Here is a 19,668-nt window from a genome sequence, read left to right on the forward strand (position 1 = left end):
ATGTCCTAGAAAAATGGATTTCCCAGGATAGCTACCGCAAAAAATAGGCCAATGCTGGCAAATCCAGTAGTGGTGGCATTCCTACTTGTATACCGTGTGTACAGGTTGCTCCTGAACCCACCTGGCTTGCACCATTGGCAGCGTCGATCTTCTGTGGGGCAGCACTGCCGTTGGGTTTGTTGCTTGGAGAGATTGTCTCTTGGGCAGGCGAGGTCAGGCCCGGGCTGTCCACGTTGGCTTCATTCTCCCCTACTGATAAACCAGACGCAGATGATGCATTTGATAAGGACTGTCTATTGATGTGCTCCCCAGGGTTAAGTTTATATTTTTTAAACACGTTTTTTTTTTTCACTTGGTAAGGCCCACTGAACTTGTATAGCTATTTTTCCGAAGTGACCTGGACTCAAATCTATAGCTCAACGAAGCGGCTTATCACGTGAAGGGGGGTGGGTAGATTGGGATGACTGCTACACCAAAGTGGGGGGCATCTTAGCAGAGAAGTGAAAGTTTATATGGGGTGAAAGGTGAGGGGGAAGATAACCAACATGAAAGGGGAGAGAGGGGATGGGGAAGAGGGGCGAGGGAGCTGGGGATCGAAGATGCTGTTTAACATGAATGTTATTTCAACACGTAGGCTTTCGCGACCAATATTATCCATAATTGGCATGTTTTGTTTTTGTGACAAACCTTACTAATTGGCTGTCGGGTGGTGGAGGGTTAAATAACACATTTATATTTACATTTACGTGATCTCACCTAAAAAAAACTCTTATGGATATGTTTTATTATTATGTTCCAAATAAAATAGCAACAATTACATTTCTGGCAGCCAAGGAATTTAATGCGTCTCAGAGGTCAAATATGAGAGACGGAGCGATGCAATCAGATGGTGTGCTGGTGGTAGTTGGATCGTGAGAGATGGTAACGGCATTGGCGAGGCTTTCATCCAGCATGGTGATTACAATTGCTGTTGTCTCTGCGGTGTCCATCCATCATCTCTGATCTGCCCAAATGCCCCCCTGGTGTCAGTGAATCATGGCCGTTGATCAATTGTAAGTGATTTCATTAGCGTCACAATATGAGTTGGCTGCTCTGTGAGTGGTCAACCGCCTGCTGGATATAAAAAAACGCGCCATTGCACTTCGTTGTCGACGTTTCACCGGACGAGCGTCACCGACATTTCTTGAAGAAGCTCAAATTCAGCTTCAGAGCACCACGTGCCTGTGGGCGGGAAGGCTTCTGCAGAAATTTAAAAATGCAGCCCCTCATAAAGGAATGCTCGCAGCAAGCGGGGCAAAACGTTGGGCACCGTGCCGAACGAGCCGAAAACCACGTGGGAGTAGCTGTCAAGAGAACTGAGCTGTGGCTCACGTGTGATCGGTGACGGTTCAGCGGGGCTGGTGGACACCCTCTTGTTCTTTTCTTGGCCTCTTTCTTTGCTACAGCGACGACCGCTGCTGTCTGCTGCTGCTCCTGCATGCGTGCTGGGGACATACACAGCAGCAACAGTCGGCCACGCATGGGTACACTGGCACAAATATCCCCCGTATAGCCTGAACAGACTTTTTTGGGGGGAAAGTGATGTTAGCGATCATCCAAGACCCTTGGATTAGCACGCTTGGCTACGTACGATGCGAAAGAAGTTCAATATACATACAAGGCCAGCGCGGCACACGAGGGGGTGAGTGGCCAGCACCACGCCCGACCGCTTTTGTCTCCCCAGTGGCGATGTTTACACACTGCACCAAGTCCTCATTCGAGGCTGAGTCGACCTAGGGGAGGAAGGCCCAGGACCGGGACCGGTGCGGATAATCGCCACTGTTGTTGTTGGCCGTGAGAATTGAACTCGGTTCGCCGGGTTCGTCACGTGGCGCGCTAACCTCTGCGCCACCGCTCCCGCACTTGGACAGACAGGCACGTGGGAAAAAGAGAGGGCGGAGCGATGCTGTGACGCTTAACGGCTTTGGGACTTCTCTAAGTTGGGGAGAAAGCTTTATCGGAGAAAGAAAACTTGACTAAAGAGGAACACGGTTGATCTATTTCATTGCCCGCAACTCCTATTATCCACAGCAGCTGTAGGATTTCTGAAAAACTCCCTACAATTTTGCATCTCAATTATTGTTTTCCACGATTTTCTGTCATGGATAAATGGAATAAATGTGCAGTTGACATAGTAAATAACAGTGTCCACGATGTTCGTCCTCCACATCGCTATGGATAAGAGGAATTCGACTATTTAACTGTACTGTAGGAAAGCTAAAACATATACTACAGAAGCAAGACGTTTGCCCAGTCGTAATTCGTACAATAATTTTGTGTTGATAGTGTTTTTGTTCCTTTCAATAAACAACACATCCTTTATATTTAGTTTTCAAATATATACTTTTGGTAATACATGCTGTGCACACGCTGTTAAAATGTTTTACAGGTTCGTAAATCACAAGTTATTTTCAAGTACCTTTTGATTTTAAATACAACAATGGGCTGTGATTTGCGGGAACAATCGATACGCCGTACTGAGTTGGCAGGGAGACAGAGTGGCTGAGTTGGCATCACCTCGTAGATGTGTAAAAAAATGCCATCGGCTATTATTCTTTTTTATGTCAATACTCTACGGTAAAATGTGTCCATCGATGGGCTTACATATACAGCACTAAGCAATACACCGCACCTCCGCGTCCTTGAATTCTTAATGCATACGTTTGTACGAAAGGAACATTTACAAAAAGACTGAACTTGCACCATTGGTAATTTATGTTGCTAAACAGGAAGTCACTGGGGCTGTTAGTGCTGTATTGACAGATACATCTCATATCCCAATTCAAATGCAATTGAGTGAAAGGCCCGAGAGAGGAGACAAAATAGCAGAAGAACAACCAGAGAGTTCGACATGAGATCAGCCAATAGGTATTGTGAGACAGACATTGATCCAAAAAAGTAATTGTTTCAGGGCGGGCGAAGTTTTTTTTTTTGCACAGCCAATAAAACAGAACGTTGATACGAAATACATTTCCAAAAAGCATCTCGTAATTCTTGTTCAAGAGCAACTGTAAAAAGTGAGCTAACCAAACATAAAGGTATAATAATTATATTTCTCTTTCCTTCTTGAATCGTTTTTTTACGTCAAAAGTCCGTGACGTAAGTTGCACCCATATTCATACAACTCCGGTGTACGTGATCAACATCGTGTGGCCCACTTTGACGCTTGAGGACACGTGACATTTTCACTACACCTATCCACATGCACGTAGAGGAGGAGGGGCAGAGCGAGGTATTACGACACAACTGGACTCGCTCAGTCACAGATGATCAGTGCGTTTTCACTTTTGGTTTTATATGGAATTCATTTTTTGCCGGGCTTCTGACGATTCCGATTATTTTGGGCAAAAAATGTAAATAATTATGTTTACCCAGGATAGCTTCACTAAGTGTACTGACTCATTTTCAGGAGGGTCCTGCCAAGTTTTCACTTAAGAGGGGCTGATGATTACAATGTATAGTCCAATTGAGTAATTTGCTGGTAATCTTTCAAATCTGGCGAATTTGGACTGTTGTTGCCAGCGCCCAATGGCCTACTCTTGTGAATGGTGTCATGGGATCTTTAACATTCACCGTGAAGCAGATGACACGGTTACAATACCCACAAGTATTTGGTGGGGCGGCCACTGCATCCGAACCACGAACCTCTGCAACAAGCGGCGAACGCGCTACCGCCAGTTCACCGCCCCATCGATGAATGACCTACACCATCAATGGCGCAATTTTTCACGTCATTCTGTCAAAAATGCGTCAAATTGAAGCGTGCACTATTTATGTTGCAACTGTGTGATTTTAAAAAGTCACGTGCTACAAATGTTGCAGGTAACTCCGGGTGCACATTCGGTTGCAATGTAAGGTATTTCTATTTTTTCTCACGTGGATTTATCTCCACTTACACAACCCGTGTGTATTTCAGCATGTCACAATACGTCGGAAATGTCCAGCCGGACGGTTGTACCACGTAAGCACTTGCGCTGCCACTCGACACTTTCCTTACCAAAAACTTGACGGTCGCTCTTCCATGCTGTAAAGTGCTTTTGCCGCATTAAACAAGGCAGATTGTGCGGCCCTGTCATCGCTTGCTCGTGCCACTGTTGGTGGCAGCGTTTCCACTCGAGCAAACTCTATTGGGTATTTGGCCTACTCTTCCACGTTGAAATGTTGAAAGGCGTGAGTGCACTTTACTCGACCACATCTGACCCGCCAGTCGACTCACTGTGGCGTGTGCCCATTTACGCTGCTGTAGGAAAAGGATTTGAGAAACTTTCCTGTTCTTTCTAGATTTGAAGCTTTCGTGACTGCAATGATTCATATTCTTAGGTTTTTTTCGGTAAAGTCACGTAGGTAAAAACATTAAAAAGTAAAATAAAAAAAACTATTTACTTGATACAGCTGTCGTGGCTGTGACGGTACCACCTGCAGACGGAAGCTTGTGTTGCCTCCGAAACGTCGTGATTTTTATTTTATTTTACTTTTTAATGTTTTTACCTACGTGACTTTCCTGTTCTTTCAACTGCCGTGCCTGCACCGAGGACTTCTGGAATCGAACACGAGACCTCTGGATTGTAAGTCTCTTGTGCTAACCATTATACCATGGCACTTTTTATGCATTTAAGTTTTTTTTTTATAGATGCTTGTTCGTGACAAGAATAGTATTGTACAGAGTCAAGCTTAAAAATATATATGGGCATATACACATTTAAAAGCATATGTTTGAAATCTCTCTTTTTTTCGCAAAGCTTAGGTTTTAAAGGATTATGAACAATATACTGTGTTTAGAATTACATGGGGATAATCATATTCCAGTTTAAAGACAATTTAAAGTCAAGTTTAAATACAATCAACGATGTTGCACAGAGCTGCAATAAGAATTTCCAAACTTCCATGACAACGTTAGAAGATAACACATACCTTTTGGTAATGTTTGATGTTAGTGGTTTTGAAAAACATAAACAGAAATCTAAAAAGAAAATGAAACAAAATGAAAGACATAAACGTGAAACTCATAAACACAATGCATAAAATAAACATACCAGGAAAACATTTCCAACCGCTCAAATCGTAATAATAATATTTGTAATAGCAAATAGCAAATAATAGGAATAAGATGGAAAGACAGGAGATTTGGGAACAAAAATCAAAAGCCCTGCAAAAGCGCACAACGATGCACACCTCTGTACGTCAACACTCACTGTGGGATCAAACGCAGCCAGAGCACATTTTAGACATTTCCATACAGAACCTAATGGGGCAAAAAAATGTCAAACGCTTTCACGTGAATGAGTGGGAACAGGCGGAAACCCTGCAGGGTTGGAAAGGAGTGAAATTAAACCCGAGGATGCTCAGAAACATCATCACAGTGAATGGCAACAAGAAGTCATAATTTTACACGTACACATGTACAGTTGTCCACACAAGGACATGAATGTAGCATACACGTGTATATATATATACATACACGTATGTATACTTTTTACACACACATGCGTGTACGTATGCAGTAGGCAACGAGGGGACGAATCTTTTTATTTGTTAAGTTCAGCAAAAAACATTTGCGCTAAGTTGCGGTAAGCTATGGCGCATACAAAAAAGCGGGTCCCTGTCCAAAATCGGTGAAAATAGCATGTTCATGCAAAGGTGGGGGGCACATTTGTTAAGTCTATTTCAGTATTTACAGTGACATTTGCGCACATGCTGTGCCTATTTAGGAGGCACTGGCATCGTGATGGAGGGGGCTGATCTTTAATGGACCTTCCGAATGTCATGCAACTGGCGGAATGCGCCTGCAATTACCTTCTTTTGCGATTGAGTCATAGAACTTCTCATTGGCGGCGGTCCCTCGGATTTCTGTAACGATGACACATGGCAAAGCTAAAGGTTCTCAAAGGGCACGTGTGCTCCCGGCACGTAACACAGCTTGGCCCGAGGCCACGTTCACAGCTGCGTTTGTGCATCGAGGGTCGGCACAATATCACCCCTTCTTTGCGCGTGTAGCACGGTTGGCCACGTACGGGTGCGAAAGAAGTTCAACATACATACGTAATCCTAAAGCTTTGTCAAACAGACAGACAGACAGACAGGGAAACGTACAGACAAAGGGTGACTGAATGCATGGATGGGGTGAAGCATGACATACACATAGAACACAAGTCTTCTGTTGGCTGAAGGACCTAAAAAAAAAGAATGACATGTCAAGGTTTCAACTTGTGTAGTTTTAGTTTTTATACTTAGGTACACACCGCTAATTTTTAACACACGAGCTTCTTTCTCGGCTTGCACTCTTGAACCTGCATATTTTGTGCTTGCGGGGGATTTGAGAAGCGAGAACACGGCCGCGCGCACACACACACACACACACGAGAAGTGCGTCCCCTCTGTGGTTTTTGTTTGTGTGTGTGTGGCCACTCCGTGAAGTTAGCCCGGCACGGCCACGGAGGCTCTGCGGGCGAAGTGTGTGCGAGCTTTTGTCGTGGCCCGCTTGGGCACCTCACCATCGCCCAGAGGGTCCAGCGTGTACATCATGAGCTGGAAGAGGCTGTTCCTCATCATCTTGCTGTAGCGCACCGTGTTGGCCTCTTCGCTGCGCTTCTTTCGGCTCTTCCCCTGCTGCACATCCACACACAACGCGCGCGCGCACGCCATTCAGAATGAAGTCAGTCGTCTGTTTACTGAACTACAGATGCAAGCCCTGCCACTGCTGGCAGAAGGGCCTCCATGAAGAGGGAGCTCTAGAAAGCTGCTCTCTAGAGTGTATTTGGTCTACTCTTCCACGCTGGCCAGACATCCTGGAAGAGATGGGAGTATCCACCACACTGTGACCTCGCAACACTTGACCTGCAGATCGACTGACTGTGGTCCACCCATTTTTACTGCTGGGTGGACAGTGTTTAATGTTAATACATTATTGTTTTAATGGTAAATATAAATGAGGGTTCATCCACTGCTGTATGTAGGCCTCCTCCAATGCTGTGTGAGTAGTCATGGGGGTTGTGTTGACCATACTTCACCATGCTGGTCAGTGCAGGATGGTAAAGGGAGGTGCACAGGACCGGTTCAGATATCGCCACTGATGTTAGCCATGACTGGGATTCCAACTCTGGTTAGAGTGAGTTCATAGCACAGTGCTTGTATTGCTGCATAACTGTTCTACTCCCCACATTGATGATTATTAATAATAATACAGGAGACAAAAGCAACAATTCAAAACAGATATGGCTAATGCAACAAATGTTGGGTTAACAAATGTTTTTTGCAAGAATATTCCATCTAAACTATGGGGACCTGTACAACTCAAAAAGCAATATTATAAACACTCGCTGTGAGTGGCTGTGGAGCATTATGGTTAAATTCATATATCAGCAAAGCAAACTCTGGGCCTGTTCTAACCGTCTGGGTCTCATCAGCAAAGCCAGGCTTGTTAAATGTATGTAGATGGATAATTTTAGTCTGGAAAGCCAATAGGACAATGTACTGAATAAATGTTTTATGTGCATGTATATGTGGAGACTGAGAATTGAGTTTTGCTTATATATGCTTTTGACCATAATGCTCCACAGTAACTCACAGCGAGCATTATGAGCTCTAGGGTAGGTACACTGCGCAGAGGCAGGTGCATGCATCTCTGAGTGACTTCGCAATGGGGAGACACCTTGAGCCACACACACAGTAATACCCTTCGGATGTTGCCAGAGTGCTCATTCTTGCCCGAGAGTGGTCACCATCTTATAATCTTCCACATGTGTAGATCTTTGAGAGACCCATAAATATGCCATATTTTAAAATAACAGAAAATCTTTCGAAATAAAAGGCATCCTCATGGGGAGGCTGGACATTTAGCAGAGTTTTAAATACTTTCAAATTGAGACTAAACAAATTGTGTTTGGGTTCCCTAAAGAGTGATGTTTTGGTAAGGATATGCCCAAGCTTTACCATAATTCTACTGCAGCCACAACACTATGTGGCTGCCTTACCAGCCCCTCTATTCATTACATTGCTAGTGAATATCCGTGCCCATGATTTAACGCAGTAATAATGGGCTTCCGGTTCATTTCCTACTTACCCACATTTAAGTTGGCAAGGTTTATTTCGTCCGGCTATAAATCGTTCGGGGCATAAATCGGTTGAGCGACGCTTATTGCAAAAAATCAAACACCTGGTGGGGCTCAACTTGTATATTCACGCGGTGGGGAGAGCGGCAGCCAGGCCAACCACCACCCCACGTTTCAAATAAGAGACGGTGGCTGGTTTTTTTGTGTGTGACCCCTAGCCATTCCTAAACTCTTAACAACGACAGTCGCACACAGCGGTGGCGTTAGGCGTAACCAGAATAAAGAAAACATCTTAAGGGACTAATCGGCTCCATAAACCCTGGATTCATGAAAGATTTGGGGTGCACCAAATGTCAGCTCAAATTTCAGTTCCCCATCGACATGAAAGGCCACTGCAGAAACAAATGTTGTGTTCCTACATCGACTCCATCTGAATATAGTAAAAGCCACAATTTTGCCCATATTTGATTATTGTGACACCATCTACCACCTAGCTTCTTAACCTTAAAACGTCTCGCTCCATTGTACCACTCCACTCTTCGTTTTGCCCTTGACGTTGCCCCCCATAGAACTCATCGTTACAACCGGTACACTAACTTAAATCTGTCACCCATGGATATCCAGAGGGACCGTCACTGGGCTGTATTCATCCTAAAGGTTCTCCTAAACAAATCTGCCAATTACCTAAAGGCCCACTTAGTTCCTCTAATGCCCTCGCATAGCCTGATAAATGCCTCCTTAATTCCCACTAAAAATACCATTTGCTAAAACTTAGTTTGGTAAAAAAAAGTATTTCTGCATTGCTGCTCCACGATTCTGTAATACCCTAAGGGCCACTCATCTGCAGCTTGGTTTCCTCTCTTCTCCCCCCCCCCCCCCACAATCTTATTTTCTATTAAACCAAAACAAAGAGCTTACTTGCGCCTGTACCTCACTGATTCTGGCGCCTCTTGCGCATATTACATTCGCCCTGGCTTTTAACTCGCGTGCGTCTTGTTTACGACCTTTAAATACCTCCTTTCTTGTGCCATATCCCTCAAGGACTTTGTAATCGTTCTCTGCAATATTGACCTTTTTGTCTTGCTGCTGCTGCTGTGCTTACAACACCACGGGTCTCCCATGTTAAAGAGCCAGAAAACTGGCTAAATGGGATCATCTGCGTAACAAATAAAATCAACTCAATATCACTTCTGTCGTCTCACTCGGAACTAGAAATAGAAAGGTGGGGGCTTTGCTTGGGACTCCAGCGCGTACGCATGGATGGAGTTTGGGGGGGGGTCGGCCCTGAGGGGGGGGGGGGCAATGCCCCCCACCAACCGGGCACACTTATTAATTTATTTTCAATAGTTTACAATAAAGAATTGTTTAATGTATTATTATATGCACCCGCAATTCCTAATGTGAGGGACAAAGTGAACCCCTGCCCCTCCCCCAAATATAGTGGTCGTTATCAATGGCGGAGCCAGGATTTTCAGGTAGGGGGGCAACCCCTCCAGCAATGAAAAATGATAGAGGAGTTATTAGTAAGTAAGGACTTGTCCTTTGCTTTTTATTCGACGCGTGTGCGGCAATGGCACAGCCATCGATCAAGGGTCGAATTCGAACCGCGTCGTGTGATCGGCATCGCGCTCGCTGAAGTCGTGTGCTGTGTACGCAACTGCGCACAATTCTGAGTCCCTTATAACCGCTTTGCCGTTACTTATTGCCAATAATGGACTCAGACTATTGTCCTATCATCTCGCACTGGGGGGACACGTGCCCCCCCCCCCCCCCCACTGGCTCAGCCAGTGGTCATTATTCACCTACGTACAATTTGAGTGTTACCGGGTCACATTTATTTGTTATGCACAGATTCATTAAAATAATTTACCCATGGATGGACCTTGCAAACACCAGTGAATATCTCACCTTGTACAAAGCACGTGTATTTACACAATTATATCGCTGTCCCTCGTTATGCAGGAAGTTCAAATACTTACCCGTAAAAGTCGGACTGAGCAATAGAGATTTCGTTTTTCTCTCGTAAGGTTCTGCTTGAGTTGTATGACCAAATGTTTTTTTGAGTGTTTTAGAATTAATGAGCTAATCTATCTCAGGGGACAGTTAATAGCAAAAGCAGTGATGATTGGCTGTGAGCAGCCAACCACAGGTACTGCATATTACCTGCTTATTCTCAGATCAACAATGTACACACATTATGTATGTTGATTAACTGTGAATAACCCAACCAATAATAGATACTACATATTCTCAGATTAACATGATCTGGTATTTGCACCTGATATGTTTATGTGAAGATATCACCTTTACTCTGTTTAAGACCGAAACAGGAAGACTTCTTCACAATTATGGCTATCGCCTGATGAAGCTGGTTGTAATCACCAGTGAAACGTCGTACTGAAATTGTAAATGTGTTTAAGAAGTAACAAATTGGCGCATTTTGTTGACGTGACAAACCTTAATCATTGGCTGTGTCGTGTGGTGGTGAGTTTAACGACACATTTAGATTGATGCGATCTAACCCCAAAAAAACATCACGGATAATGTTGGTCACGAAAGCCTGCGTGTTAAACTGAGTGATTGTGTAACGATTGCTTACCATCCTGCCTTATTATAATGCTAAGAACGTTCTCGAAAGGCAATTTTTTAAAGGTGCCATTAAAAGTTCAGGCATACAGAATGTCGACTGCTTTAACTGCCGAGTAGAATTATAGAACCGGCATGTTCAGCATGTTTCATCATTTGTATGGGTAAATATAATTGCAAGCACCGAGCGCAAGGTCGTTTCTTTTTTTGGGGGGTGGTGTTGATGCACTCACAGTATCATGAGACCGCACCCAATCACCTTTACTCTTCCAAGGCTCTGGGTGTCACTGTGTGCGTCTCGGGCTCAATTGAGTGACATCTCCCGAGTCCACAATCGGGTACTAAGTTAATTTTAAATTGCGATTTTGATGTTCGGGTTCACCACAATGACATTCAAGTACGGCTGCACAAGATCCTCAAGGTCAAAAATGAACTCGCTTCACGTGTGGGCGTATTTACAAATATCCCACGGATACAAAAGAAAAAGACCCCTACAAAACACAGGCGTTGTTACCGTAGTTACAGAATCTTGTTCGTTCCACAGGCTCGTGATGGACGCCTCACCTTGAGACGAGTCGTGTCTGTGGGCTCGGAAAGTGGGTCCGATGAGCAGCCACTGGCCTGTTAGCATGGACCACAAACACCCACGTGCATGCAGGCACACACGCACACGCGCATGCCAAAGCGCACACACGCATACTTTTATAGCGCCATACATCACTCTATTCAAAAAAGGATTCACATGAAACCACGCACACATGAGTAGATAGCGAGATGCTCTGTGGTTGGTAGAGGTCCTGGGTTTTGATCCATCTGAGAAATCTCCCATGATGTCTGCCAATAGATTTCCGTACTTTAGTGCCTCTGTGCATACGACTGATAGCTGGACAACCCCAAAAACTATATATTTTTCATTAAATGTTGCTCAATGACGGCTGCTTAAAATGCTAATCCGTGTCATATTTTGAGTTGTTTCGGCGGGAGTAAACATTGTAAAGTGTACGTTAAAAAGCACAATGGAATGTTCGTAACCAGTATGGGGCCTTGGGCAAGGCATATCGCGATAAAGATGATGGCTGATGGGCAAGACTGGTGACAGAATAACAAACAAAGGAGGGAGCGTGCCCACAAGGATTACTGCCTCGGAGATGTATATCAGCTTACACGCAGGAGTGAGATGGAGTGTAGCATTGCAGGACTTTAAGGTATGGCGACTGTGTGGGGAGACCTTCATTCAGTGGCTGCTGATGATAATGATGACGAAATAGAGTGCAAGACAATATGAGCTGGTGATTTGAAACCACAGCTTTCAGAATATGGAGAATTTGGAATAAATTCACCCAAAGTTTTTTAAAAATAAAACATCACACCACAACAGTTTCCCGAACTTTAAGAGCGACCAAAACTATCTTCTACAACTCACTCTGTGCACACTCAACGACAACCCCCCCCTCCCCGCATAACCTTAACAGGCTATTGAGGCAAGTGCTGTTAGCAAGCACCTATGAAGGCCGGCACAGCACTACGCCCGGCCGCATTTGTCTCCCTCGTGGCAATGTTTACACATCGCGCCAGGCACTCATTTGAGGCCTATTTGTTCTAGGGGAGGCCCAGCACATGTTCAGATAATCGTCGCTGGTGTTGGTGGCCTTAGGCAGGAATCGAACTCGGGTCGCTTGGTTCATAACGCAGTGCGCTCACCACTGCAATACCGCTCCCATATGCACAGGCAAGCACGCTGACACACACACACATGAAGAATATGACGCTTGTAAACGTTGAACTGAGTAAGAGGTATTGAGCCAAAATTGAGTTTGTGGAATTGGGGCCTGAGAATGATGAGGGTTTAAAAAAAAATCGCATGTTCGAATGTATTGACTCACCCTTACAGACTGAGTAATCCGTTTGGAAGGCAGTCAAATAATATTAGCATGTAATATCACTTAAACCCAGTCTCAACCCACTCAGGACTATAATTAGTTTCATTCAAGGTAATATATAAATCGCTAAAGAATGGTACATGAGGTTAAATAAATAAATAACAAAACGAATAAACGTAAAGAGAAATTATAAATATAGTATGTACTGCTGATTAAATGAAAATTGGTAGTGGGGGGGGGGGAAGGGTGTGGAAGACATGTAATGCTTTATTCTTGTTCGCTATTTATGACAAAAAAGGCTACGATGATTGTCAAGATGAAAGCTGGTTTAAAGGAATGTTTGGTGTCTCTTGCAAGCAAAAACATTGCCCTCGAGGGCCAGTTAACCCGTCCTCGCACAACAGCGGCACACAATGGTTTACGTACAGTCGAGCAAAACGTTCTGTGTTTAAGTGCAAGAGAGATGGCATTCCTAAAGTCCCCGAGTGATGAAGGCACACTCGTGCAGTGGGCAGTGCCAGTCGTGGCAAAAAATGCGTTTCGGTACACATTGTACGCGCCATTTCGTGTTTTGGAGATTGCGCCTAAAAATTGAATTTGGGCTCGCAATACGTGTGTACTACGACTATTATATTATATTTTTCCCAGGTAAGGTCCTCTGAGCTATGCAGTTCTGTTTCAGTAGCGATCAGGCCACAAATGATAGCTCAACGAAGTGGTTTATCATGTAGAAATGTATAGCAGCGCAAATACTTTAAACGCATGGTGATTCTAAATGTGGAGGAACAAAAAAAACAGAACACGTGACCACGGTGGAGAGAGAGACACAAACTCCAAACATACAGGAGGCAGCGTCAGGTTAACGATTGAACCCACGACCTCCTGTATACCAGGCGAGGTAGGTAACTACTGATGCCCACCACCCCATCCCCGCCAGCGTTTTGATGCATTTTCACGATCACGGTGGCAATTTAATTGAATCATTGGGGGAAGGGCTGAAGGGGGGTACTGTGAGTTCAACTCCTTCCCCCCTCTTTCCAAACTCTTATCGTCAAGGCTTCAGTTTGTTTAATGTTGTACCCCCCCCCCCCCCCCCCCCATTGCTGAGTTTTTTTATATGAACCCCAACTTTCAAAAGGTCACCGCAGAGTTGAATTCGCTTAAGATGTAATTCTGTTTCGTCTAGAACAGGGGTCGGCAACCTACGGCTCCGGAGCCGCATGCGGCTCTTTACGGGCTGCTTCTTGACGATATGTACGTATGTACAGTATGTACTCAGATGCATTGCGGCTCTTGAAATACTGAATTTTGTACCGAATTGGAAAGAAATGGCTCTTCTTGTTATTTTGGTTGCCGACCCCTGGTCTAGAACGTTAACATGAAGCTTGTATTGTTTCTACGGTTTCACTTCGTTGGATAGTTTTGTTTGCTCCATCAGGATATGATTTGCGAATAATGCGCACACATTGTACATTAACGATTGCTCTCTCGCCCGTGATTTTCACGCGTACAGTAATGTGATCGAAACAACCGGTTCGATAGATGACGCAATGAGTCGTTGATTTTCAAAAAAATTGGCTTTACCCTTTCTGGCAATTAAAAAAAAACAGATGTTAATATGTTCAAACACCTAATTTATACCTATTTCAGGGCATCAAGTCTGGTTTAATCACACAAACCTGTGGCAAAAAATTCAAACAAACATGTTCTGATAATATACGCATTAAATTTCGATTTAAAGCTTTCGTGACTGCAGGGATTCATCTTCTTGGTTCTTTCGATAAAGTCACGTAGAAAGAAAATAATACAATAATAAAAATAAAACATACTAAAATAAGATGATTCTCACGACGTTTCGTCCTCACCTGAGGACGGCTGCTTCCGTTGTGGCCGAAACGTCGTGAGAATTATCTTATTTTATTGTTTTATTTGTATTATTTTCCTTCTACGTGACTTTACCGAAAGAATATACGCATTGATACTGGCAAAAAGGTCCCATCGATGAGTCCTTACATACCCAAGCGACCTGAGTTCAGGTCACCAACCCCTACCGTGACCACCGAAGTGATTGTCTGGTCAAACAACCCACGCGGAGGGTCCTCCGTCCAAGCGCTGGATTGTTGGCAAAGGACTGAAAAATAATGTTCGTACATTATTTGAGCAGCATTCTAATGCTGCTTGTGTCTTTAATACTTTTCCCCCAAATGCAATTAAGGGCAATTATAAGCAAACGCGCTCTTTTATACACTCAACCTGCGCGGTTATTCTACGATAATAACGAAAGCAATCAAATTCCTTGTTTCATGGTACCCTGGGAAGAATAAAATTAAAGTTTGCTAAATAAATTACTTGTTGTACTTCGGCATACACTTACAACTAGTCATGTGTTAAGTATAAAAACGTATAATCGCACACGCTACGAGTCTAGTCCATTACGAATACGCACTGATCACACAACACTCTCAAGTTTGTTGTAAAACTGTCTCAGTCTCGCCCTCTAGCGTCATGCGGCGATAACCGCTTTTGTTAATTCCTTGAACGCATTTATTTTTTGTTGTTTGGCAACACGTCGCTCAATTTGTCCGGTTTCTCCATGGAGTATATTCATAAGAGAGACGCGACCTCATACTAAAGTTGAACTTATTTTGGATCAACTTTATGAGAGTCAGAGACAGATGGAGAGAGCTAATACATGAATCATTTTAATCTTAGTTGAAAAGCCTATCACGAGCTGGCTGGAGCCGTTCCACGTAATGTCCCATTGCATCAGATGCTACAGCAGCTATAAAAGAAGGTAAAGGCGCGGCCCTGCAATTGCTTGCTCACACCATCGTGGGTGGACGGGCCTCCACTACAGAGGGAGCCTCTAGAGGGCTATCAAATCTACTTTTCTACACTGGCTAGACATCCTTCCATAGCTTTAATTTCAACAATGTTGTTACCTAAGATAGATACACGTTTCTGTGTGCAAATGGCTCATGCCCGTCACATGCATCAAAACAACCATCGACTTATATCTCAATACATCATTTTTTGTTCCCTAATCAGAGTAAATTTTCATTCATTGCGTCCCAGTTTTAATCGAATTGTGATATTGTAATGAGATGCAGAATCCATTCAGAATCCTCAGAGCATTGCCACCCTGATATTGAAGTATGACCCACGGATTTTCACATCACTTCTTCTGAGATCCTTCCAATGATCCTTTTATCCACAGCACATGGGGGACACTTGAACACATGTCCTGCTATCAGAGGTATTTGTAGCTATTTAGTCATCCATGACTGGGATTACTCCATCAACTCCGTGAAATTTGAGAACTTGGTTGAATCACGGGTGGCAGAACCTCAGGTTCAAACCCAGGATCTCAGCAGTGGAACATCGATGCTTTGATATCTCTGAGCACATCTGCTCATCTCGAGGCATCGCTATTTGTATTTTTTTTTTGCTACGACGTTGCAAAGTGATGAGAGTAAAAGTAAGAGCACGAGGGTTGTGCTGTTTGTATGCGCGTTGTTCGGAAAACAATGGAAGGAACAGGGAAGAGAGGAAGACCTAACAGAGAATGCGTTATGCAGTCTATTCATAGTCTCAAGCCGCACCTTACCATAATAATAAAAAAGTGTGCCGTTCCTGGCCCTTCCCCCCCCCCCCCTCAACCATTATATATACGGAGTGGTATCTCTTGTAATCTCTCATTTACTTGATACAGCTGTCGGGCTGTGACGGTTCCACCTGAAGACGGAAGCTTGTGTTGCCTCCGAAACGTCGTGATTTTTATTTTTTATTTTTATTTTACTTTAATTAATTTTAATTTTTTACCTACGTGACTTTACCGAAAAACCTAAGAATAGAGAATGGTTTAACGACGACATCGGAGATTGGTGTCAGAGAGATGTGGCACGAACTTGAGCACATTCGCACAAGACAGATGAAAATGGAAACAAATAACGATTGCGCAGTGGATATCTACGGAATATCTGCCCATGGATCGCGTTGATGATGTTTGTTGAACTTCTTTCGTAGCCAACCGTGCTAATCGGAGGTGTTGTGGAAACGTGTTTTTTCTTTTAAGTGCCTGACATTAGTTTGGTTCGACTGGGCAGGTTTGCAAGCAGAGGACTTGAACGTGTTGTCCCAAACACATCTCGACCCCTGAACCACATGCCTAACACCCACCAGTATCTTGTGGGCAGGGGTTAGTGGGAGGGCCCGTGACCCGTGCTGGGACAAACACCACCACTTCACAGTGCGTTGGGGAGGCAAGGGGGAGGGCGGTTACATTCAGACCGTGATGATGCTTACACTTTCCTGAAAGCAAGACAGAGAAGACAGCTTCAGCAAGCAGGAGGCTGCTCATTTTTTTTATTTTTGGCACGCATTTTCACCCCTCGATGAATATTTAATTATAAAAGCAACCGTGCCATCACGATGATGAGCGATGTCGACAGATTTTTTTTTAATATTTACGCAAACCTCTACGGGCCTAAACTATGACAGTAATGTGCAAAATTGTTGCGTTTATGCCATCAAAAGGTGAGGAGATGAGCAATAAATATTTGTAACACGCATATACGTGCAAAAAAATTGAAAAATAAATAGTCGTACACGTCTCACAGCAAGGTTATCTCCTCCACGTTAACTATTTTTTTAATAACCAACATACAAGAGGCAATTATCTAATCGCCGATATTCATTCCATCTTCGCATCAACGAATAAACACCCGCCAAAAACATTTTCATCCCACAACTTATACGAAAAAAAGCACCCCCAAAGGTTAAATAACTCAGTGGTGTGCAGTTTTCAACAAAGTGGCCTTAGTCTGTGTACTACTGCAAGCGGCGCCTCACGAGCCATTAACTATTAATGCGAGTCCATAAATAAAGGTACCTCTCTCTCTCTCTGTCCGCGGTATCTTTATTTATTTATTTCTCTATTGCCCGCATAAAAGATGCCAAAACGTTCCCTGGCCCTGCACTGTAAATGTTTGTATGGCCACCATTCCCGCAGCAAGATTGCACTCAGCCCTATTTGGCTTCTGTTGATGATTCGTCTTTTTTCTTTCTTTACTCCCGACACAACTTTACGGGGGTGCAGTGGTTAGTGCACTCGACTTGCAATGCAGAAGAGTGCCCGCTGGTTTGATCTCCAGGAGCGGCAGTTGAAGTAAGGGGCCGTCCATAAATGACGTCACGCGATTTTGGACGATTTTTGACCCGCCTCTCCCCCCTCGTCACACGGCGTCGCAAAAAGTCAGACCCCCCTCCCCTCAAATGACGTCACAAAGCTCTGCCCCCCCCCCCCCCAAAACCATATTTATATTTTGAAAATAAAACATGCTTCAAATCGCTTTAAACTATTGTCATTGTAGTACGTATTTAATGTAGCGCTGCACTCTGATGTGTAGGAGAAAACACGTATTAAAAAGGAGGCGTTGGAAAGCTTAACTTTAGCATAAAATTCACTGGAAAATATTCAACGTCTAACTAAAACTGCAGATGTTCAGAATATTACATTGAAATTATCTCATAATTATAAAATATTAAAAGTAATTATAACTATAAAAAAATACTTGAAACTTTGTAGTAGAACGAAGCAAAATGGAGAGTACAATTATAACAATCATATTAATTCCACAGAATGAAAAGCGATTTGAAGCATGTTTTATTTTCTAAATAGAAATATGGCTTTGGGGGGGGGGGGGCAGAGTTTTGTGACGTCATATTTGAGGGGGGGCCTGACTTTTTGTGACGCCATGTGACGAAGGGGGGGGGGGGCGGTCAAAAATCGTCCAAAATCGCGTGACGTCATTTATGGACGGCCCCTTACCATAGGTGCTTCTACTTGGAGGTGTTTGCCAGTTATATAATTTATCAGTAGTTTATCAGAGTACACATACCGAGGACAGCTGCTGAAAGCAGCCTAGGATCAAAATTATGATATCGAGAATCCGATAAGAGAAGGTTGGGGTACTTCTGGAAAACTGAACTTTTTCATCAAAAGCAACACATCAATGTGTATAAAGAAGGTTTTAATACATTTTACATATTTTTTTTCCACCGACTATTATAGATGATTCATAAACAAAGACAATGGAACAAAAGCTGAAAAGTGCGCAAAGCACGGAGGAGGTGCGTGCTTGACGTGACACTGAGAGACAACAGCGAGCGGCATTCGGCACCGAGTGGCGGCGACGTCACCACGGCGCCCGTGCCAGGCCAGGTGCACGTTGAGGCCACGTGAAGCGTCGAAGGCTCGCTGCTGGCAGGAGGCCAGGGGACGTGACCCAGCAAATGCCACGGGGTTGACTTGACTGAGATGACTGGCAGATGCACAGGCTGGTGACCCCTGCTGTGCCACCAGCTGTTCCCACCCCTCATATACTGAGAGACATTAAGAGATACACGTGCGCCAGATAACACATTCAAGGTGGAGGAGACTTCGCCTTGACCGGCCACTAGACGAAGGTTGCTGGCAAGTGGTCAAAGATGACGACGGGCGGACTTCCACCGCCGAAATGGAGCCGTGCAATCATCTCGTGCGCAGTAGGCACCGGGCGGATCGTCACACCGCGAGACCATGGCATGTGATCACGGTCAGGGGTGAGACCTTCATCCAGCAGTGGATACATCCACGGCTGGTTACGATCAAAGTAAGTGGCTCACGGTCAATGTGTCGCGAGTGAACGTTGCCTGTAACGGTTGCCCTTAACGTTGCCCAAGTGCATCAGGGCACTTAGGCTCCCTCACTGCCGCTATGAATTGAAATCCCTTAAGGGGCGTGGTAATGATGAGTTTCGCTGATTAATGACGTTGTTTTGTGCTGGGTTCTATGGTTAACGTGGGGAAGCAGAGGTAAGTTTCAGTGAGCCCTCTGCCCTGTTTCCCCTCTCACGGGTAAACTATGCAGAGCTAGGACATTTTAAAGTAATTTCAGTGGCTCTCTAACACTCGACACTACTTTAGCACTGAATTTAGTATGAGAAACAATGATGAATGAAATGTCCTAATCGACTGCGCGAAATGTTTTAGCATTATAAATCCGATATTATTATTAACTGAAAATACAATGAATGTGATGACTTATATGATGCAACACAAGTAAATAATATTTA

The 19,668-nt window shown here is 44.1% G+C and overlaps 1 protein-coding gene across 1 annotated transcript in view; it reads right to left on the reverse strand.

Moving 5' to 3' along the window:
- Positions 1-19,668, reverse strand: part of LOC133343623 (sodium/potassium/calcium exchanger 2-like) — a 50,238-nt gene that overhangs the window by 7,769 nt on the left and 22,801 nt on the right. Inside the window, exons 3-7 of the mRNA XM_061553314.1 lie at positions 11,238-11,294; positions 6,531-6,645; positions 5,833-5,886; positions 1,320-1,484; positions 122-252 (exon numbers count right to left, since the gene is read on the reverse strand). Of these exons, the coding sequence (XP_061409298.1) occupies positions 122-252; positions 1,320-1,484; positions 5,833-5,886; positions 6,531-6,645; positions 11,238-11,294 (522 nt within the window). The remainder of the gene's footprint in view (positions 1-121; positions 253-1,319; positions 1,485-5,832; positions 5,887-6,530; positions 6,646-11,237; positions 11,295-19,668) is intronic.

This window comes from Lethenteron reissneri, chromosome 18 (assembly GCF_015708825.2).
Source record: "Lethenteron reissneri isolate LAM-NWPU_2019-01 chromosome 18, ASM1570882v1, whole genome shotgun sequence".
Taxonomy (NCBI): domain Eukaryota; kingdom Metazoa; phylum Chordata; class Hyperoartia; order Petromyzontiformes; family Petromyzontidae; genus Lethenteron; species Lethenteron reissneri.